General features: G+C 45.4%; 1 protein-coding gene across 1 annotated transcript in view; it reads left to right on the top strand.

The window, feature by feature from the left end:
- The window catches only part of map3k1 (mitogen-activated protein kinase kinase kinase 1, E3 ubiquitin protein ligase), a 47,711-nt gene extending 29,984 nt beyond the window's left edge, over positions 1-17,727 (top strand). The window contains exons 9-20 of the mRNA XM_062554939.1: positions 1,270-1,447; positions 1,730-2,044; positions 5,361-5,482; positions 6,100-6,191; positions 6,546-6,738; positions 7,179-8,853; positions 9,005-9,157; positions 9,661-9,823; positions 10,802-10,933; positions 11,555-11,697; positions 14,302-14,433; positions 14,849-17,727. Of these exons, the coding sequence (XP_062410923.1) occupies positions 1,270-1,447; positions 1,730-2,044; positions 5,361-5,482; positions 6,100-6,191; positions 6,546-6,738; positions 7,179-8,853; positions 9,005-9,157; positions 9,661-9,823; positions 10,802-10,933; positions 11,555-11,697; positions 14,302-14,433; positions 14,849-14,998 (3,448 nt within the window). The 3' untranslated portion in view covers positions 14,999-17,727. The remainder of the gene's footprint in view (positions 1-1,269; positions 1,448-1,729; positions 2,045-5,360; positions 5,483-6,099; positions 6,192-6,545; positions 6,739-7,178; positions 8,854-9,004; positions 9,158-9,660; positions 9,824-10,801; positions 10,934-11,554; positions 11,698-14,301; positions 14,434-14,848) is intronic.
- Positions 17,728-22,679: the final 4,952 nt, after the last annotated feature.

Raw genomic sequence — 22,679 nt, 5'->3', positions numbered from 1 at the left:
TGTCAAGGCACAGGTTTGCACAGGGCCCGTGGTGTGGGCCATCGGGCGGTATTCCGGAATGTACCTCGGCCATTGGATCCCTTCCCTTTCTGGTGGTTAGGTGAGCCAGACAGCCAGGCACCATCCGTGTTTTGTGTCTCTGCCCAGGTCTGAAATGATAGCAGCTACTTACAGTCGAGGTGTTTTTCCCCCCCTCTAGACATGAAAATGGCACTTTGGGGGATTCTGCATGCTTTCAAAAAAAAGCATCCGTGAAACACTAGCCCGTTGTTTTCCCCTGGAAACAACCGTAATTATTGTAATTGTATGGAATAAATATGTTTTGTTTTCATTCCAGAGTGTGAGTTGAAATATGAACTTTGTCCTTTTTGTTGCACGTCCATAGACACATCCATAATGTAAAGTGAAGGAGGAACTTAAGGCTTTCTTGACACATTTGACTACTTTGTCAACTAATTCAGTGACAAAGTTCCAGCCATTATATGGTGAAGGGGACTTTCTACTTTAAAAAAAAAAGTGCGGCCATGTTTGGGTGAAGTGTATGTTAATGTATAGAAAAAGTATGTTTTGCTCACATGTATAGAATAGTAGCTAATAGCCTTCAGGGAGCATCACTTTACTTCCAACAGATGTCGTGACACAGCGGAATGGTATTATGTTAATGAATTTAGCCACAAATGGGAGCGCTACATGACTGAACAAATCCAAGATGAAACCAAATAATCTGACACACTTGTTTTGAGTAAGAAGCAAGCTCACTTTCCTCAAAGCATCTGCCTTTTTTGGAGAGCTCAGATGGATGTAGTTTTTAAACAAATCCCCTTGCTCCGATTTTAGTCTCTTTAGTGACCGAAAGTGTGATTATTTCTTTTGACGGGTCGCGATACCAAAATAAGTGCAATTCAAGGGTCGTGTTGAGCTGTACTCAAGTTTTTTTTGCTTACCTGTGATACCCACACCAGTGTGCCATAATTTAGCTTTATTCTTCGACTTTGGTTGAGTGGATAGCTTTTGCTTACATTCTTTAATGCCAAGAAATAGGTTTAGAAGTTGACAAGAGCTCTAAGGAATGACCACGTGGTCTCTGCATACAATAGAGCCGGAACAGCAGAAATCCGTAATAACAGCTCTAACTAGGCTTTTGCTTTTGTCACCGCACAGTTGGGAGTTGAAATAGGAGCGTTTATTCTACTTACTTGAAAGCAAATAGAAACAAAAACAGACAAACAAACAAACAAACAAACAAACCTGCCTTTTCTACCCACACAGCCATGACCCATCCTCCTCTGTGGAGGGCTCCTCCAGCCGCAGCCAAAGCCAGGCCTCCTCAGGGGCCCACAGCGAGAGCCTGCGCCTGGGCCAGCCGGAGGGCGACTTCACCCTGCCCCACTACGGCGTGCAGCAGATCCCGCAGACCTACAAAGAGCTGGCCGAGCCCTGGATCAAGGTGAGCTGCGGCAGATGACGGACATTTTTGGAAAAGGACCGAGAGTGGACTGGAAGGGCTGCGATGCTCTTTATGAAGCATCAGTACAGTTCTGCTGGTTTCATTTGAAGTTGAAGCAGTAGAAGTCACACTACATAAGAAGCTTGTTTTTTTCAGTCTGTTCTATTTGTGATTTTCTCTCTACATATCCTTCTGTTCTTTCTTTCTTTCTTTTTTCTGCTCTTTCTGTCTTTCTTTCTTTCTTTCTTTCTTCTTCTCTCTCCTCCTCTTCCTCGACCCCAGGTCTTTGGCATAGAGCTGGTGGGCTGCCTGTTCTCGCGGAACTGGAACATCCGGGAGATGGCGCTGCGGCGGCTGTCGCACGACGTGAGCGGCGCTCTGCTGCTGGCCAATGGAGAGCGCTCGCTGGGCGGAGGGGCGGGACTCGGAGGGGCCAGCGGAGGAGGAGGAGGAGGAGGAGGAGGAGGTGGCGGAGGAGCAGGAGGAGGGACAGGAAGTTGCGGGGAGGTGTCCGGCGAGGTGGTGGTGGAGTCCTGCTGCAGCGTCCTCTCCATGGTGTGCGCTGACCCCGTCTACAAGGTCTACGTGGCCGCTCTGGTAAGAACACACACACACACAAACAGACACACACACACACACAGACAGACAGGCCTTTGGGCTACATTTACTTTCTTTAATCAGTTTAATCACTGTGTGTGTGGTTGGGTTGGGTTCTGTGGGCTTGTTATCTCTCGTCATGAGATTAGGAGGCCTCCGAATCAATTCTATTCAAAGCAGACGGCCATCTCTGAGAGAGCAAAGAAAGGCTACCTTACAAATAAAACGCAAAAATAAATACACAACATCAAATCACAGAGTGGTGTCTGAAAGTGGTGTCAGAAATGTCAGTGCAAACATTTCTGTATCCTATTTGGGAATACATTTAGGACCCACGACATGCAATTTTGGTTTAACTTTCGGATGTCTACGATGGTCATAAAAATAAGAGACTAAAATAAAAAATAAAAATAATACATAGCCCTTTGAGCCTGTTGCATGTTTATCATATCAATTGCTTCAATGGGCACTAAAGCAGTAAAGTACTGCAATACTAGATGATAAAAAAAATCTGTTATCAGTTGGATCATGCGTGTTTGTCATGTATTGGCCCTCTAGAAGTTTGTTAACCTTTTGAATGAATCTTTCATTGTTCTGTAGTTATGCCAAATCTCACTCAGGAGGTCTCCCACACAAAACAAACCCCCTGTCTCCACACACACACACACACACACACACACCCACACCCAGACTGTTTATTAGTCATCAGCTCCAGGGGATCTGAGAGCAGAGAGAGCATCTCGAGTGCAACGTCCAGATTGTGCACTTTCCCTCGTCTGCCCAGTTCCTAATCTGACCGGTGCTAAAGTTCAGTCTCATAACACACTTCCCCGCTGTCAGTCTGCCTGCCCCTCCTAAACGGCCAGTTCGGCCGGGACGTCAGAAAAAGCGACAGCGGGGATCTACAACAGCAGAGAGAAAGGTTTTGTTTTTTCCCATCTTGCCTTCTCTCTGTCTCTTTCTCTCTTCTCCTAACCTATTTAATCTCTTCATAAAGAACAATAGCTCTTGGTGAGGGTTTCTCTAGATCTCGCTCTCGCTCTCGCTCTCTCTCTCTTTCTCTCTCTCTCTCTTCCTTTCTTTCTCTGTCTCTCTCTTTTTCATAATGTCGAGCTTTGGGAGTTGACATTTCCCCCGGGCACTTTGCTTCAGAGAGTAGCATTTATGAAAACAACAAAGTTCTGTCCTCTAGCTGGGGGTGGGACACTGGTGCTGTGTGTATGTGTGAGAGGGGTGGCTGTGTGTGTGTGTGTGTGTGTGTGTGTGTGTATGGGGGGGGGGCTCATTGGGCTAGCATATTTAGTGTGGATGGATCGCAGTGCTTCTATATTCTTGGGCGACAAAGGAAGAAGGGAGTGGCCCTGTGCTAAAAATACCTAGCGTGTCCGCATCTCAAGGGAAGGGTCAGAGATTGAGCCGAAAGGATACTTTGAAGAGAACTTTTTTTCCCTCCTCCTCCTTTTCTGGTCGTAAGGGCTTCTTTTGTCCAGGGCCGCAGAGGCTTGGACAAAAGCATGCAGCCCACTTAACATGTGCAAAATCTACAAGGGGGAATTATATGGGCTTTTTAAAAAGGCAATGTGGGAAGTATTTTGTGACTTTCAAAACAAAATATTTGTGTGAAAATGTCTTTTTGAAACACTGATGCATTTTTTTTGGAACCCTGCATGCATGTATGTTGATACATACTGTATCTATCTTTAAGTGTTGCGCTGAGGGGGCAGAGAGTGTGTGTGTTTGTGTGTGTGTGTGAGGGAGAGGGAGAAGAGAGAAGAGGGGGAGGTAGAGTGCTGAAGGAGTAGACTGTTAGCTGGGTCTGTCTGCACTGGGCAGAGGGCCAGTGTGATCTTCCATCACTCATCACTCCCCACAGCTACGCTCGGAGTCAGGGTCAGTGTGAACCAAGATCCCCTCGTTTTCTCTCTTCTTTCTCCCTCTTTCAAGGACAGTGAGTCATTAATTGCTCTGCACGTTTTTAGTTAAAGTAATGCTGGAAAGATTGAGTCATGAACCCCCCAAATGCTCCATCTAAATCAGTTTTTTTTGTCTTAAAACTGACAAAAAAGAGACTGATGATTTGCTGTCAATTTTGGGGATAGCACCTTTATTCTGAACAGTTATTTTTGTGTGTTGACGTCAATGACGTGTCTGTTGACAAAACATAGCATAGACTTCTGCATGTGTTCAAAACAAACTTTTAAAGGAGCCATGCGATACACTTTTATAACAGCTTTTGCAAAGTCTGCAAGTTTTGTCATGATGCTGTAGTATGCAATTTTGCTGTTGATTATATTCTTATATTGAATTTTACATGCCAAATAGGCTTCTCTCTGGCCAACATCATTAGGTATGTTCCAGGTGAACTGCTACATTGCTAATAGCGAAGGGAGCAAAATACATAAGAACGGTTCTGATGTAGAAACAATATGCTTTTCCAATTTGCCTGTGCCCTGTGACCATTTCCTTTCTATGGCCGTTACAGCCAGGAAAGGGAACAGTCCAGTTCGGAAAAAAAAGCCCACTACGCCCCTTAGTCACATCAGCATATCTTATTGTAAAGCCAAAAGGAAAAAAATATTTACTGTGGTATAGCCCCTTTAATATATATATATAATTCCTGAAGTCACAATCTATCTTAAAATCTGTTTGCTTCATCTCCATCTTAACAGAACTAAAGCTCTCTCTCTTTTTAAAGCCAGTTTCAATGTGCGACTCCCCTCAGGCGAGTTCGCTGGTGGTCAGCTGGCCTTGGGGTCATTCCCAGGCGACCACGTGCAATATAAGGGTCGTAACACTCCGGGGTCAAAAGTGCATCCCTTCCTCTCTCACACCACCACCGCAGGAGTCGTGTTACGGCCAGGCGGCGGGTCCGACATTGCCCATTTACTACTCGCAGTCGCAAATAGACTCCTCTGTGTCTGCAGCGTATGGCTTATAAGGGGCTTTTTATTATTGTCATGAACCCAGACACTTGAGGACTGTGTGGCTGTCTCAAACAGCCCAGACATTTAGCCATCCATGCCTCAGGTGTTTCTTATCTTCAGTATGTCAGCCCCCCCCCCCCCCAAATGATTCACTCACACGGGCCTTTTTTCTCCTGAGTTTCCCTCGAAGTGTGTGTGTGTGTGTGCGCGTGTGCGTGTGCTATGTGTGTATGTGGGGGTTGGTTGAGGGGGTGTATGTGTGTGTCTTTGGCAATGCCTGCCTAGGAAATGAGTGATTGAGCTAAGAAGGTAAACAAGACACTGACTGAAACCTAAACTATGAAATCTGTGCGTAAACATGCTAAATTTTCTTTTGCCGTTTTTGTCTGCAGAAAACCCTGCGGGCAATGCTGGTGTACACCCCCTGCCACTCCCTGGCCGAGCGCAGCCGACTGCAGCAGCTCCTCCGGCCCGTGGTGGAGACCATCCTGGTCAAGTGTGCCGACGCCAACAGGTACCTTGACCGAGTTAGAACGCTCAATGGTGTTTTTTGCCCCCAACGGCACCTTCCAGGCAGCACAGCCTAAAAGGCACTACCTTTACCCTATTCCTAACCCTAACCCCCTCAAGCCTGGAAGGCACCATTGAGGGCAAATAATACCAAAGACCGAATTAGAACCCAAATGCCCTTCGGTGACCATTGACCGTTGTGCTAAAGGAGCCATTCTCCACTCTATTTCTCTGTAATGTGTCTTGTTTGAGAATGCTGTTTTAAGACTACTGATCAGTTGTTAGATTTAGGCACTGGATTTGTGAGGGGTTTTACGCAGTGATGGTGCGCCATGAATATGCCTGCTTGAATTTGAATTTGCTGCCACCTAGTGATGGATTTCTTGTACATGTACTATGAAGCACATATGAGAAGTGCTTACTTCCTCTACAAATGAGCATACACCATCTTAAATAGTTATTGTATTATAATGTAAATCTGTAAAATTGGGGATTTAAGTACAATTCATGTTTTCTAGCAAGTGATCTCCCAAAATAAGATCTCATTTCATGGGGAGGTGGTGGAGGTACTTAAAGCTTGTTCATTGTTTGATGTGTGTGTGTGTGTGTCCGTGTCCGTAGTCGTACCAGTCAGCTGTCTGTGTCTACCCTGCTGGAGCTGTGTAAAGGGCAGATGGGGGAGCTTGCGGTGGGAAGAGAGATCCTCAAAGCAGGTAGGAGCTCAAACCGCCTCGCATATAACCCAAAGTAAAACATTCAAATCTCTGGAGCAGCCAGGTCCCAGTGGACCACAAGCCACCTTTCCAACTCGTGTCTCAAAGTTAAACAGTCAAATCTATATAGTGTGTTTGTGGCCTGCTTTGGAGAAATTCACATTTCTCTGTTTATTTTCATTTCAAAGCACGCTCTGAAAAAGCGTGCCAGGTCAGTTGAGGGCAGTGGCACACTAAAGCCATTGTTACATTAATCAAGTCAGTTTATTGAAAAACTTTACAAAGAAAACATCTGTAAAATGTTGTTTTTAAATGATGTGACTTTAACAAGGAGGGCTATTCTCCTGTGTGCAGGGTCCATAGGCATCGGTGGGGTGGACTACGTCTTAAACTGCATCCTGGGCTCCCAGACGGAGTCCACTAACTGGCAGGCCCTGCTGGGCCGCCTGTGCCTGATCGACCGGCTACTGCTGGAGTTCCCCGCCGAGTTCTACCCTCACATCGTCTCGGCCGGAGACTGCAACCAGTCGCAGAACCTGGGGGAGAGGTGAGGATCGGGAACCATCATTGTGGTCATAAATAAGTGATATGATTAAGTGATAGAGTATAGGAATAAGTCATAAATAAGTGATATAATTAAGTGATACATTTATAAATAAGTTATAGAAGGATTACTTTCTGGTATATATTGAAAGATTATGAAAGAGGGAATGGTGTCAGTTTGTAATAACTCAATTACAGTAATATCCGTTCATGGTAGAAAATATATACTATAACATTAATACTGGGAATGAATAGAGAAATGGCAGCAGTTGGTTTCCGTGTGATCAGTATGTTGCAATCCACATCTTGTATATCAAGTGTATATGTGGATATTCTATAATTGGTGTGATTGATTGATTGATTGATTGATTGACTGACTGACACTGTTGACTGATCAACACTAGAATGGCTTTGTTCATGACTCGTGCCTTCCTCTCCCCAAAGCAGGTACCAGAAGCTGCTGCCGCTGCTGAGCTTCGCGCTGCAGTCCATCGACAACTCCCACTCCATGGTGGGCAAGCTGTCGCGGCGCGTGTTCCTGAGCGCGGCGCGCATGGTGGCCCGCGTGCCGCACGTCTTCCTCAAGCTCCTGGACATGCTGAGCGCCACCAGCTCCACCCACTACGCCCGCATGCGCCGCCGCCTGCTGGCCATCGCCGAGGAGATGGACATCCTGGACGCCATCCACCTGGGCCTGGAGGAGCTGCAGGCGGCCGAGAGCGGCGGGGCCGGCTGCGGAGGAGGAGGAGGAGGAGGAGGCGCCGGGGTCGGAGGTGCATCGGCGGGGTGCGGAGGAGCGCACTACGCCGACGGACCGGCCGTGCCGCACAACTCGCCGAATGCGACCGAGTGCAACTCGCCGGCCCACACGGTGCAGCTGAACGCGGCCGGCAAGCCGAGAGGAAGATCCCAGCAGCATCAGCATCAGCATCAGCATCAACATCAACACCAGCATCAGCACCAGCAGGGATGTCCCGCTCGGAACTCGGCGACAGCGGCAGCAGGGGGGGTTCCCGAGGACGTCCTGGCGGAGCGTCTGGCGGCCATGTCGGCCAGCGGCGGCCCCCCGGCCGACTACCCAAAGCCCCCCGTGCAGGCGAGAGGCCGGCCGCAGAGCCAGTGTCTCGGCTCGCCGTCTTCCTGCGGCACGTCTCAGGCGAGTCCGGCGCTCCTGCCCTCCCCGTCTGCCCCCCACGGCCCCGCCTTCCCCACCACGGACGCCCCCAGCCCCAAGACGGCCCCCCGGGGCCCGCCGGGCTTCGTGCCCAGCAAGCTGGCGGCCGGCGCCTCGCCCGGTGCCCAGCGCAAGTACCCGCTGCAGAAGCCGGCGGGAGCGTGCGGCAGCGGCAGTGGCAGCGGCAGCGGCAGTGGCAGCGGTGCCGCCTGCAGTAAGGACGCGGAGAAAGACCCGTCGGCCGTCTTCACCCAGTCTCGCCCGCTGCCCTCCAGCCAGATCCACAGACCAAAGCCCTCTCGGCCCGCACCCTCCGAGGGCAGCGGCACCGGCGCCAGCGGCAAGCCCATCTGCCCTCCGCCGGCCGCCAAGGGCAGCCTGAAGCTGGACCTGCACGACTCCGCGCTGGCCGCCTCCGGCCCGAGCGTAGCTGGTGACTCGTCGCCGTCGTCGTCGTCGATGTCCGCCGCCGCGGCGGCCTCCGGTCCCTCGGGCGCCGGCACGCTCATCCCCAGCGAGGACACGGTCTTCACGCCGGTGGAGGAGAAGTTCCGCGGGCTGGATGCCTCCGCCGAGCTCAACTCCAGCATGGAGGACCTGCTGGAGGGCACCATCATGCCCAGCGCTGGCGAGGGCACCGTCACCTTCCAGTCCGAGGTGGCCGTGCTGTCCCCGGGCGAACAAGGGGGCACTCGCGGCGACTCCAACAACAGCGGCAGCGGCGGCGGCGGCGGCGGCGGCGGCAACAGTGGCGGAGGAAGCACCACCCGCGGCACCTACACGGACGACGTGGCGCAGCACCAGAAGTGCAAGGAGAAGATGGAGGCGGAGGAAGAGGAGGCGTTGGCCATCGTCATGGCAATGTCGGAGTCGCAGGACGCCCTTCCCATCATCCCCCAGCTGCAGGTGGACAAGGGAGAGGACGTCATCATCATCCAGGCGGATGTAAGTCGGACGCGTCAGGTTTATGCTGCTAAACTTTCAATAAACTCTTCTTATTAATCAAGAAGTTAGTAATTTCACTTCATAATAAGCTCTTCTTATTGATTAAGTAAGTTGTTATTCATCGTCGATCCTTTCCTGGGTTGCCCTGTAGACGCCGGAGACGTTACCTGGTCATACCAAAGCGAAGCAGCCGTACCGGGAGGGGCAGGAGTGGCTGAAGGGTCAGCAGATCGGCCTGGGGGCCTTCTCCTCCTGCTACCAGGCGCAGGACGTGGGCACCGGCACCCTCATGGCGGTCAAACAGGTGAGGACGAGCAACAGAACTCTCTTGCAGCGTAGCCCCTTGTGAATGAAGATACAGGATACTTTATTGATCCCCGCAGGGCAATTCAGTTTATACAGTCCACCAAACACATATATACAGTCAATCAATCATACACAGCTTAACACACATAACAGAGGTAGCATGATGGAACATAACGTAACATAGGATGTACATATAACTCGTATATCTAAAAGTATAAATAAAACGGGTAACATGCAAGGCAATGATGATAAAGCGCAATCTTTAGCATCATTGCCTTGCATGTTACGTGTTTTCTTATTATTAGAAATATAATTCATATATCTAAGTATAAATAAGAGTATCTACTTGTGATGAGCTAAATGCTACAAAAATCTCATTGGTCAAAATACGGTGTTGTGTAGGTATCTGATACTCACATTAAGTGAGAGAATAGTTTTTTTTTCTGTACGTCTGAATGTGCCGCTAAATCTAACGGCCCTCTCTCTCGGTTGGGGTCGTAGGTGACGTACGTGCGGAACACGTCGTCGGAGCAGGAGGAGGTGGTGGAGGCGTTGCGGGAGGAGATCCGCATGATGGGCCACCTCAACCACCCCAACATCATCCGCATGCTGGGCGCCACCTGTGAGAAGAACAACTACAACCTTTTCGTGGAGTGGATGGCAGGTACAGTGGACATCCGGACTCCAAATGCCTTAAGATTACAATAGTATTACTACGTTATATGCTAGATTATCCTACTATACTATACTATACTATACTATACTTCTACAGTAACAACGAAATGTTTGGGGTTGAATGTTAGTACTTTGACGTTCACACATGTCCTGCCATCCTGTATTCAAAAAACAACTGCAGAGCTTTGTTGAACCATATCTTCATATGATAAAGAGCTCCCCTTGGCTCCGGCTGTGGCGCAACTGGCTAGGGGCAATGGTCCTTTCTGTATCCCACCCCTGGTCTCTCTCCCATTCACTTCCTGTCTCTCTCTCTCCACTCTCCTATCATTAAAGGCATAATAAAAACCCAAAGAATATACTTTATACGGCACTGATCATAGTTCATGTTCTGGTTCTCCTGTAGAGCCTAGTGGGTGGTGTGGACTGTGCTGATTGGGCCTGAGGGTGGAGGTAGCTCAGCTGGAACACCAGGCCTCTCTCTGAGTGCTCTATGTCCTGCTGAGTCCTCACGCCCCACTGACTGTTTGCCCCGCAACCATGAATTCACTCTGTTTTTAGATACCGCAAACAATAGGGCTTGTTTTCATTAATCAAATATTTGCTCCCGGCTCTGGCAAATGATATGAGCTGATTTCGACGAAGGGAAAAAGTTGGGTAATAAGGCGGCGAGCGTGGAATATCAGGGGACCGAATAAAAGGGCCGTTTGAAGTGTTTGGAAAGCAGAAAGCTGCCTAAGTAACCTCTCACCTTGACACATGGATGGTCCAGTAATGAGCCATTGTCTCCCGTTTCCTTTTTGGCGCGGTCACGCTGTGCTTCTATCTCCTGCATCTTGAACATTAGACGCAGGAACCGCTCCTGGAGTTTTTTTCGTGCAGCTTTTTTTCAATATATATAAATTATAAAAAAGTGTCTTGCCAAAGTAAGCATCCTCCTTCCCCCCACTGTGTTCCCACCCTGCAGGTGGCTCCGTGTCGCACCTCCTGAACAAGTACGGGGCCTTCAAAGAGGCCGTGATCGTCAACTACACCGAGCAGCTGCTCCGAGGGCTGGCCTACCTCCACGAGAACCAGATCATCCACCGAGACATCAAAGGTGAGCAAGAAACGAAGGAAGTACCCCCCCATGACCGAGAGAGAGAGACGCACACACACGCACACACACACACACACACACACACACACACACACACACACACACACACACACACACACACACACACACACACACACACACACACACATGCACTCACGCACGCACTCTTGCTCCTTTACAAACACTCCATGAGTCCTCCCCCCCAACTCCTCCAAGCTTAGGTGTCCAGTGTTGAGGCCTCTAGGAAGGAAGAGGCTCCCACCCAAAAGCTTGGGCCCCTCGGGCCTCTTCTACTCAGCTGTGGCTTTGAACCACAAAGAGAAAGGTGCTTAAGAGGAGCTTTTTTATTTTTTAACCCCCCCACGATAAGCTTTTTATTTTTTAAACCCCCCCCCTCCCCTTTTACGCAGTCACACCCTCTCATCTGCTTCCTGCTGGGACAAAACACTCGTTTTGCTTCCTTCAAAATGTAGCCTGTGTTATCATTACTCTCTTTCTTATTGGTGGCGAAATTTTAAGAAAAGGACTTCTAATATCCAAAATCCACAGTGCTGGTCCCCTGTTACCGCCTTCTATGTTGTATTGTGTTAATTGCCTCCTTCTGTGGCCATTGTGCCCCAGGTGCCAACCTGCTGATCGACAGCACAGGGCAGAGGCTGCGGATAGCAGACTTTGGTGCGGCCGCCCGGCTGGCCTCCAAGGGAACGGGCGCAGGAGAGTTCCAGGGCCAGCTGCTGGGAACCATCGCCTTCATGGCCCCAGAGGTATGGACCAAATGTTTTGTTTATTCCGTCAAAAAACAACAACATTTCTTTACACACATCTGTGACCCACTGCCAGTGCATCAGAATTGAAGGGTGTGGAAATATCTTTCATTTTATCGCACACTCAAGAGTAATTCTTTTTAAAAAGAGAAAACAGGTTCTTGACCCCTCCTGTCAGATGCTGACCCAGCATAAGCAGGTCTTTTACAGCCCATTGGCCTCACGACTGGAGACAGGAGGACAAAAATCGTTCTCAGTGAAACTCCGACTTTAGTCGTGCAGGTCAAAAGTGCAAGTCAGGGTTTGTTTGTTTGGGCTGCGCTGTCCTTTCACTCCCTGTTGTTGGAATATTACAAGCGCTTGTCTGGACGTGTGGATGTCAGGGTGAACGCTGTCCAACATCAGCCCTTGGGTCAGCACTCAGGCTTTTGGTGAAGTTTGAGTTGGCCAACTTTGTACGTTTTTTTAAGGCCTGTTCTCCTCCAGTCCTATGCATCCACAATTGGCAAACTCTTGGGCAAGACCAAAGTCTTCCTCTAGCTTTTTCAACTCCGTCTATTTAAATGTTAATGGCGACCTCCCCAGCCCCAACACCCGCCCCAACTGCCAAAGCTTGATGAAATCCAGCGGCCATTATGCGGGGCATTCAGTCTCACGTGTGCGGTCGGGAACTGGGCAAAGTGGATTTGGAATCTCTCACTAACTCCAAATGAAAGAAAATTGTAATCCTTTTGAGGTGGCCACAATAGCCGGACCCCTTAATTCCTTGTTGTCATTGTGGCCTGAACCTTGTTTAATTAGGAGGGGGAGCTCAGCTGCCTCTTTCTCTCTCTCTCTTTCTCTCTCTCCTCTCTATCTCTCTCTCTTTCTCTCTCTCTCTCAGAGCAGCTCAGTTCATTACATGGAGGCCACCCTCTTCAAAATGAACAGCGTAGCTTTCCACCTCCTCCTCCTCCTCCTCTTTCGGCTCTGAAATGCAAAGTGTAAACAGCTTCTTTTTGCGTCGGGGTTTGATCTCTGGAACTCTAGAAAGTGGCTGCGTGTTACGACTGTCATTCACAGTTAGCCTGCTCTATGGACTACAGGGCTGATCAATGAGTGCATTTGTAACTCTTTGGATCCTATTCTTTAATTCTGAGCTCTGTCAAAGAACAAGAAAGAGAAGACCTAGTCATCTCTGCCCATAGAGTACAGATGTCCTTATCCTGACTGCTAGATTAGTGTGAATGGAGAAGATACCACAGCACCCCCTTGTGCACTTATGGTTTACTACCAGAAAAACTCCTCATAAGGTCAGACATTGCTCCAAAGAAGTTACCTCAGCACCATCTAGTGACACTCAGTGGTATTGCGGTCCGGTCAGGAAACAACAGATGTTCTGCTGTCATAACCAGGCAGTATCTCCTGTGTTGTTGCATCAGACCTCACACAGGAGCTTATGTTATCAGCTTGTAACCTTTCGTTCCTACCTCTGTAAAACACAGAGAGTACTTTAAGCTTCAGTGACCAAGATCATGTGCTCAAGTCCCATCAGGTGTGTGTAATTAGGGTTTGACTGGAACATTGGTGGCTGTTGACTCTCAAAGCAAGATAGTGGATGTGTGTACTGTACATTTATATTTCAACCTCCATTTAAACATTGATTCATTCGGTTCAAGCTAGTGTGTTTTTCAGGACTGTTTCAGTGAAAGGGCTATCTTTCACGAGGTCGATTAGGTAACATACCGTATTTGTACAGCACGTGAAAAGCTCCAAATCAATGTCCAGCATTTTAGTGAGTTGCGTAATACAAGTTTATAGAGTGACTTTGACATGATTGCTTTTTCATTGTTTGCCTCCCCCTCCAAGTTATCCTACTTGTCCATATCATTGATCAGGCGTGCGTTATCATTGATACAGCATGTTCCTTTATCTTGGTACAACTGAGCACTCTCGAGTTTACTCATTCATCAAACTAAAACCTTCTCTCAAGGCTGTCGATAATACTTGTCCTGCAGTGAGCTCGGGATACGAAACTGGCCGTTTCAAAATAGGTGTTTCTAGGTACGAAAAAAAAAACTTTTTTTTTAGTAGAATTGGCCACATGTTATTTCATCAGGTTGCTTTGAGCAAAATTAAACTACATGCTCTATGCCCACTACCACATACAGAACCCTGCCCTTTGTACCCAGCCAGTGTAAAGGGGGCAGTGATGTGTGGTTTTTGTTTACACATCGAGGGGGCACATGACTTCCAAACTTGCGTGCCAGTCTGTGGATGTTGCATCACTTGTTTTTTTGGATGCGAGCATATGATATGAGTACACGTGTTTAGCCCAACTAATGCCAGCTGGGTCAGTCAAACACTACTGAAATAAAGAAAAAAACATTTTATCACAATATGTTCTCAGTTGACTGTTCCTTTGGTGCATGGCGGTCACTGAAACCAGCAAACGTCTGTACTTTGGCGAGATGAGTAATGATTTGTTAGCAGAGAGGATATTTATTTAGTGTTTTGTTTATTTTGGTTTGAAGACCATAAATCTGATTAAACAGAAACCGAATCAAGTCGTGAGCGACGTTGTCATGACGACCTGTTTATGTTTTGCTCGTGTGTCCGTGGCAGGTGCTGAGAGGACAGCAATACGGGCGCAGCTGTGACGTCTGGAGCGTGGGCTGTGCCATCATCGAGATGTCCTGTGCCAAGCCACCCTGGAATGCTGAAAAACACTCGAACCACCTGGCTCTGATATTCAAGGTACGACTGACCCACATGTTCACTCATTGGCCTTTGACTTGGAACAAAACACGGTTCTTTGAATTGTTTTTTTTTCCCCCCTATTTCATGCCATGCCCTTATTCCATAGTAATAGTTGATGTACAATATTGTAAAAGGGTATACTGTGCGATATTTTTATATCAGGGTATCAGGGTAGTAGGTAGAGGTAGAGGTATCAGGTAGAGAATGACTTTACTTACCCAACTTTCACCCCTTAGATTGAAGTGAGAATGACTTTGCTTACCCAACTTTCACCCCTCAGATTGAAGTGAGAATGACTTTGCTTACCCAACTTTCACCCCTCAGATTGAAGTGAGAATGACTTTGCTTACCCAACTTTCACCCCTCAGATTGAAGTGAGAATGACTTTGCTTACCCAACTTTCACCCCTCAGATTGCCAGCGCCACGACAGCACCCACCATCCCCACTCACCTGTCGCCGGGGCTACGTGACGTGACGCTGCGCTGTCTGGAACTCCAGCCGGCTGACCGCCCCGCCTCCAGGGAACTGCTCAAGCACCCTATGTTTCGCCTCAACTGGTAGCATAACCCCCCCCCCTTCCAATGTCTACCCCAAATCCCCAAACCCCTCATCCCAAGTCCCCTTTAACCCTGATCCTAACACATATCATCCCTTAGCCCAGTAGGGCCACACGTATGGAGATACTACTGAAGGCCCCCTCCTCTAGCCTGCTGCCCCTAACCTAACACCTCTTCTTGTCCCCCTTGCACATGCATACACACACACACACACACACACACACACACACACACACACACACACACACACACACTGCTTTGGTCGCTGTGCCCAGGGACACACAGCCACACAGGGAACATGGCCTCCGCCGAAGGACCCGGGTACCTTTTTTCACAACACACATCGACACATGCAAACACACGAAAACGCGCGCTAACACACCGACACGGACACAGACACACATACACACACACTTCCAACTCCCCTCATATCACTCACATAGAACCTGCCCTCACCGCCAGAGCATGAGAAGCTCCCTCCACCGGTGCCTTTGTCGGAGTGCCATGCATCAGCTCACTGTACTCCCTCTGCAAAATGGCTGTTAGTCTGGTTGTATCAGCACTTGTATTTTCTTTCTTTTTTTTAGCCATTACTTTTGCAAGAGGTTTAAAAAGGGGGTTGCCTGTTATATCTCAACCTAGTGGTTTGTGATATTACTTTTAAATGTAAGCATTAGACAATGGATATGACAACTTAAATCAAAGTCGACTCTTGAGGTCTGATTTCTGCTTTCTACAATGACCATTGTTGTGGAGTAAAGGAGAGGTGTAAAAAATTGTTTTTTCTTTTTTTGTTTGTTAATTGCATCCTCTCGTGTAAAGATTATGATTTGATCATTTGTGCATATTACTGTCAGGCCATTATAATAGCTTGGGGAAAAACATCTTGGAGGTGAATCAGGGAATGGTGACTTTTTTTTGAACAGAAACTTTGCTAGTTCAGCTAGCCAATCGCTGAATGTGAACGCTTATGATACTGTCATTTGTTTTTGATGTTTCCTTTGTTACTAGATTTTTTAAGCTGAAAATCCCATGTACGATTCTATGATTTTATGTTTTCAAAGCATTCAACAGCTTTTGTATGTGTGTGGGTCTAACTGAGACAGTGAGTCGTCGTTAGAGTTTCAGAGGTTATGTCATATAAGCAAAAAGTTGAAAGGATGTTTTGAAGTTGTCTGTTTTAACATTGATCAGAAGAGTTAGCCCACTGTTACTTTCAAGCAATGCAGATATTTCTGTTTCTTTGATTTTACCTTTGACATTTGATGAGCCCTTTCAAACAAGCTGTGTCATTTCATGCAGAAGCAATCTATTCAAAAATGTTCACTGTTCAGCCATTCTCTAGGTGCTGGTCCTCTATGTAATGCTACGTTTCCGATAATTTGTGATTTTAAACTTTGTGAACTTTAAACTTTTTTTTTTTTTTTTTAAGAAATCTTCTTAAAACATTTTAAATATGTTTTTTTAGAATGTATATCAGAGGTTTTCTAAGTCACCTCCAGGTGATTGTTTTCTATATAAACTTAAAATGCTGTCAAACTATTTTGGTGGAGGGATATCTCTGAACTAAAGGCAGATCATTCTGCTCATAATTGTTTTTTTTTGTTTTGTTTTTGACATGATTTTTTAAAAACAACTCATCTCTTTTTTATTAGAATTGTTGCGCATGTTCCTCAACCTTATTAATCATATGACCCATAACTCTTCAAGTGATCATGCTCTTGTTTTTTAAAAAAAGATGACTGATATTTACATTAATTATGAATCAGACAATTGTTTTCAAAGTGGGATATGCATTGCTATTCTATGTTTTCGGCTCCCTTGACAAAAAAATTATATATATTATCAAGGGATTTAATTTTTTCACATAAAAAAATCAGAGAAATTTGAATTTTATTTAAACAAATCCGATTTCTTTATATGGAGTACAAGCTGATCAAGCTTGAAGGGTTAGAATGTAAATAGATGAAATTTTGGTAGCTAAAATTATTGTACTTGACTCCTGTATTTTTATACCACACTGTTTTCCATAAATACATATTTTTGTTCCTGCTTTTATTTTATTTTTTTTCTTACCTTTCGTTGTCTTTGTAAAAGCTTTAAAGTTATGCACTCTTTGTCTTTTTATATACTGGAAAAAATCTGTTTCAGTCAAATTCATAAATGCTAATCAGTATTACTTCAATATGTCATGTCTATAATTCTTACCAATATTTCAATGCCTTTGGAATTTCTTCTTACCCACCTGTGTCTCAACCAGCTTGCTGGGCCTTTGTTATGTATTTTATTTTGATGCCTATGTGATGTAATCTTATGCATTTTTTTTTTATCTGAGCTGGACTGACTGTGTTTGTCTGGAATGATGCTGTCTCTTGTGTCACTTGGTGGTACTTTTTTTTTTTTTTTTTTTGTCAAGAACGTCTTTTGCTGTTTTTATTCCAGTCTCTACTACCTCAGGTGTCCTATAGAGTTTTCCTCTACCAAAGTTCACTTTCTCAATATATATATTATATAAATATATAAATATATATTCTTTTGACTGTTAATTGTTTTTTGATCTCTCTTCTTCAAAGATTTCCAGGGCTTAAGGGCTAACTTGTATTAGCACCTTTTATTGTGCAAATAAAACTTGTGAAAACTCTGGGTTCAGAAAAGTAAAATTTGGCTTAAGCTGTATCTTTCGACTTAAATATATCAAGATATTTTAATGATTAAAGTTTTTACCCCATTGGAGCATTTTATAACAAATTTGACTTATTTTGGTGTTTGTCTTTATAGCAAATAAAAAATGGGAAAATGGTGTCATTCTACTGATGTTTATTTTTCTCCGTGGGGGGATTTTGGTAAAGATTAAATTCAGCATTTGCGGCCTTCCATGTAATTAATGTATAACAATTTAATTAATCGAACATCTTATAAAATTACAAGTCTGCTCCTTGGAATTGAAATGGAGACCAATGATCTTTTGGTGTAACACACAGGTGCTTTCTACTTTTAGCGGCTACACTATTAACAGCCTTACTGTGCAATGCCCAATGCTTCCACAAGTACCAAGAGGTCAAGTCATATAAGTTAAGCAGCAGGGTCATGACTGATTTCAGTTCTAGAGAATGAGCAGGTTAAACTGCTTTAAAAATGCACTGTATCTTTAACTGTAACTACACATTTTCTAATTTGGGAATGTGGATACCATCTATCAGTTGACCTCTGGTTTGTTACCCAAGATGGCCTTTAGCCAGAGATGGGAGTAAGTCACACATATGCAAGTCTCAAGTAAGTCTCAAGTCTTAACCTTCAAGTCTCAAGCAAGTCCCGAGTCGTTTTTGTGAAGGTCGAGTCAAGTCAAGTCAAGTCATAGCTTAGGTCGAGTCAAGTCAAGTCAAGTCATAGCTTAGGTCAAGCAAGTCACAAGTCAAGTCATATACTGTAATAAGCTGGAAGACAACCATCTTAAAACTTGAAAAGACGGCAGCCTAAGTTTTATGTAGCCCTCCTTTGCACAAAAGGGCTAACAAATAGAAGAAGGGGATATAAGGCTAAAGAATAATTATAAATACTCACTAGGATCAGCATGATGAGAATTACTAGGAACGACTACAGGGCCTGGTGTACCAAACAATAATTACCAGACAGAGTACTCAACACGGTAGTTTATCATGGGAAGAGCAGCAAACCACTTCCTTTTATTTACAACCATTTTTTATGTATGTTGCAATAGACAAAAGACAAAGAAGTGCAAGAAGGAATGAACTTGAACAAATACAACAGCTAGCGCTAACAAACTAACAGCTACATTGATGTGGTAGACCAGGGATGGGCAACTTTCATGACTAAGAGGGCCACAATTTTTTATCATCACCATCAGAGGGCCAAATGTGGCTGCGCACTATCGCATATCTGACATGAGAGAAGCTACAAAATAATTCTGAATAAGAATTAAATGTATAACATACAGTAGGCCTATATACATTTCATTTTTTCATGCTCAAATGCATTTTTAACAGGCCTATACATTCCCTAACTACAAATACAAATATTTTACAGCCACATGAGTGAAAAGTATTAATTTCAGTGCAAAGGGCTCACATAAATCACCATTCAATGATAGCACAAAACTGAAAACCAGTTAGTGCAACATAGCCTCATATTCAATGCATTTATGCTCCCACTCCATTTAAGAATGTATAGACATTTCCTAACGTCCATGGTGAGAGTACAGATGTGATGTAACATCCATCACATCTGTAGCCTATCCAACGCAAAGAAGTAGCCTACTTGTAGTCATGCATGATTTGTCTCAGCTTCCCCTCGACATTATCGAGAATGTCGACAATTATGTGCGTCGGGACAAAGACCGTTTCGAAGTTTTTATCTCCACCAAGGAGGTTAGGCTATGTTTTTATCGGGGTTTGTTGGTTTGTCTGTATATATTTGTTTGTTCGCAAGATAACTCAAAAAGTTATGGATGGATGCAAGAGGAGGTGATGTATTCGCTTGGAGGAGGTTTGCGCACTCTGAGTGATTTTCTAGTAGACTTTGGACTAGCAACTAGCGCTAGCTAGACCTGGGGCCTCATTTATAAAACTTTGCGCAGGATGTACGCCAGAAGATGGCGTGCGCTCAAAACTCAGAAAGTGCGTGCGCACAGAAATATTCTGATTAATAAAACCGTGCGCACGCACGTTCCACGCCAATTTCCCTTTATAAATCAAGCTCTACTCTACATTTGCGGCACCTGTGCGTACCTCAAGACACACCCATAATTGCTTATAAATATTCAGCGAAACGCCCTTAATGAATATTGATGTCTGTGGACAACATGCCAAAAACAGCGGGAAAGACAAAAAACGCAACTTCATTGACTGTTTGTGGGTTCATAAATGGCGTGAGCAGCCACCGTTTCAGCGGATATCCACTGTCACCTACAACATAACTTGAATGGGTAAAGAATGTTTAGAAATGGTCAAAAAAAAATTACAAATTCTTTTAGGATTTACACACAGGATTTAAACACGATTCGCCCGCACCTACAGTAGAAGCCACCATCGCGCACAGCTCCAGCATTCAGTCTGCGCCCAACGCTGCTACAGTATGTCTCAATATGAATCAGGCCAACATTTGTGAGCAACATGTCCGTGTCACATATATAACTTGGACATTGAGGGAATGAAAATGCTTCCTGTTAACAAAGACACATTTATTTTTACTCGGTGCTCTTATAGCAATATGATTGCAGTCAATAGCACGGATCACATTTGGGAAATTAGACTTTGCTGCGTTTTTATTTGCCTGTTCACCGTGTAAGGAAAGTTGATGTAGTTTGGTGATGAAGCAGTTCCACCTCCTAACACGTCTGGCAAAATTCGGCTGAAGGTTGGCTATCCCAGTCCGGTCAGCCAGTGGCAAGAAAGCCGATGCAAGTCAACACTTGCAGCGAGACTGGGATGGCATGATTCGGATGGGTACCTATGTAGCCTACCATTTGCAAGCATGTTCGAGCCTTGATGTATTATTGACAAATAACACAACATGCATGAAAGCCATAAGTGGATAATTAACAAAACATATAGCCTATCAACATGTCTTTCTCGCATCAAATAAGATGGAATTTTTTGACGGGCGCACGAAACAACAATCAGTCACGTTTTAGATTTTAAACAGGATTAGGTTAAGGCAGTTATGTCATTGATGCGCGTCATTGCGCGGTGTTATGTTTGTGTTAAACTTCGATTATTGAACCAATTTCGGGTCGTTGTACCTGTTTCCTCCTGAGGTCGCACTTTCTGCTTTTCCCTTTTTTTGTGCGTACGCATGGGTCAGAGCTTGCGTGGAGGTGCGCACGTTTTACCGCCAAGTTCACTTTTTATAAATACCAAAGCTTGCGTAGAACGAGGCGTACGCATTCTTTTGTGCGTACGCATCGTTTATAAATGAGGCCCCTGATCTGCCAAGTGAATCAATCTGCCAATTTCAGATAGGCAATATGATAAAACTTACTGTGATGCAAACAGTAAGCTCTTGTCACGTTTTACTGATGGAGATGGGATGTTAGCTGCCAGCTAACGTTAGATTAAAAATAATGTGAAATCAGCTAGAGACATTTCTTACTTTTCTTTGTGTAGTCGGAAATGGCGGATAACATTTGACGTGGTGCTGGATGTGTCGGATATTTTTGCGCTGCACACCTTGCACTCGGCGAATCGTTTCTTTTGTTGAGTTGAATAGTCTTTAAATCCAAATGTTATGATTTTGGGAACACTGGCTGCTACAGTAGCAGTAGAACTGGTAACAGCTTCCATCTTCTAAACCCCGACTGCTCTACTGTAGATAGCGGGCGCGTCACCTAGCGCCTAGTAGAGAGGTTGCCAGGTTCGCCCACATGCAACAGGAAATATCCAATCGAAAATAGTTTTATTATTATTATTCACCAATTAACCAAGACAGCAATGACTTGTCGAGTCATTGCATGCAAGTCTAAGTCAAGTCTCAAGTCATGAGTAGCAAGTCCAAGTCAAGTCAAGTCTTTTCTCACTGTTGATCAAGCAAGTCACAAGTCCTCAATCTGGCGACTTAAGTCAGACTCGAGTCAAGTCACTAGACTCGAGTCCCCCATCTCTGCCTTTAGCACACTAATGGCCGGTATGGTGTGCTAGCGAATGAAGAGACTGAAGGCTTGAGTTCCAGTGAAAGATGATATCACGCTTGGAATGCTGCTTATGTAGACACACCTTTATTTTGAGTCGGAGTGGTGCGGCCCTCCAGTACGCCGCCGCTGAGAAATCACAAGGTCCTGTGTTTGGTCCAGTCACTGAAGGAGCACCATGGTGTTAGTTCAGGAAGCAGAAATCTCCCAAAGGATTGCATTACAGTCCGGATGTGATGAGCAGCACATTTCCTAAACGGAAATAATACGTTTGTCTTGCTCACACACAGTGATGAAGAAAACAAGGTCCTGGCACTTACTGTAGTGTACTTTCTGAAGTTGGACTGTCTAACGCTAGATTTGACCAGATTGGATTGCATTTCCTTTCTCTCTGTTTCCGAGATGAACTGACACAAGTTGTCTAAAACTAAAACACACGGTCTATGTACCTGCCTCCAAAAACAAGCACCTCAGGTAATCCACACATTAAAAAGATCAAACACAAAAGTTCATAGATAGAAATCTGTGCAAGTAGAATGACACAGGAAGATAATATTACACATGCTAATAATAAGCAGTATATCAAGGCAAAGAAAGGCAGGGAAATTGATATAAGCTGGGTTATATACACTATATTGCCAAAAGTATTGGGTCACTTGCCTTGATCCCCCTAATGACTTAAGTGACATCCCATTCTTAATCCATAGGGCTTAATATGACGTTGGTCTACCCTTTGCAGCTATAACAGCTTCGACTTTTCTGGGAAGACTTTCCATAAGGTTTAGGAGTGTGTTTATGGGAATTTTAGGCCATTCTTTATAGGTGTATTTGTGAGGTCACGCACTGATGTTGGGCGAGGAGACTGGCTCTCAGTTTCCGCTCTAATTCATCCCAAAGGTGTTCTATCGGGTTGAGAGCAGAAACTGAGAGACAGTCTCCTCGTCCAACATCAGTGTGTGACCTCACAAATGCGCTTCTGGAAGAATGGTCGAAAATTCCTATGAATACCACTAAACCTTGTGGAAAGCCTTCCCAGAAGAGT

The sequence above is a fragment of the Sardina pilchardus genome, chromosome 14 (assembly GCF_963854185.1).
Source record: "Sardina pilchardus chromosome 14, fSarPil1.1, whole genome shotgun sequence".
Taxonomy (NCBI): domain Eukaryota; kingdom Metazoa; phylum Chordata; class Actinopteri; order Clupeiformes; family Clupeidae; genus Sardina; species Sardina pilchardus.
Note: the sequence above shows the minus strand (reverse complement) of the source record. Positions and strands in the feature narration are given on the sequence as shown.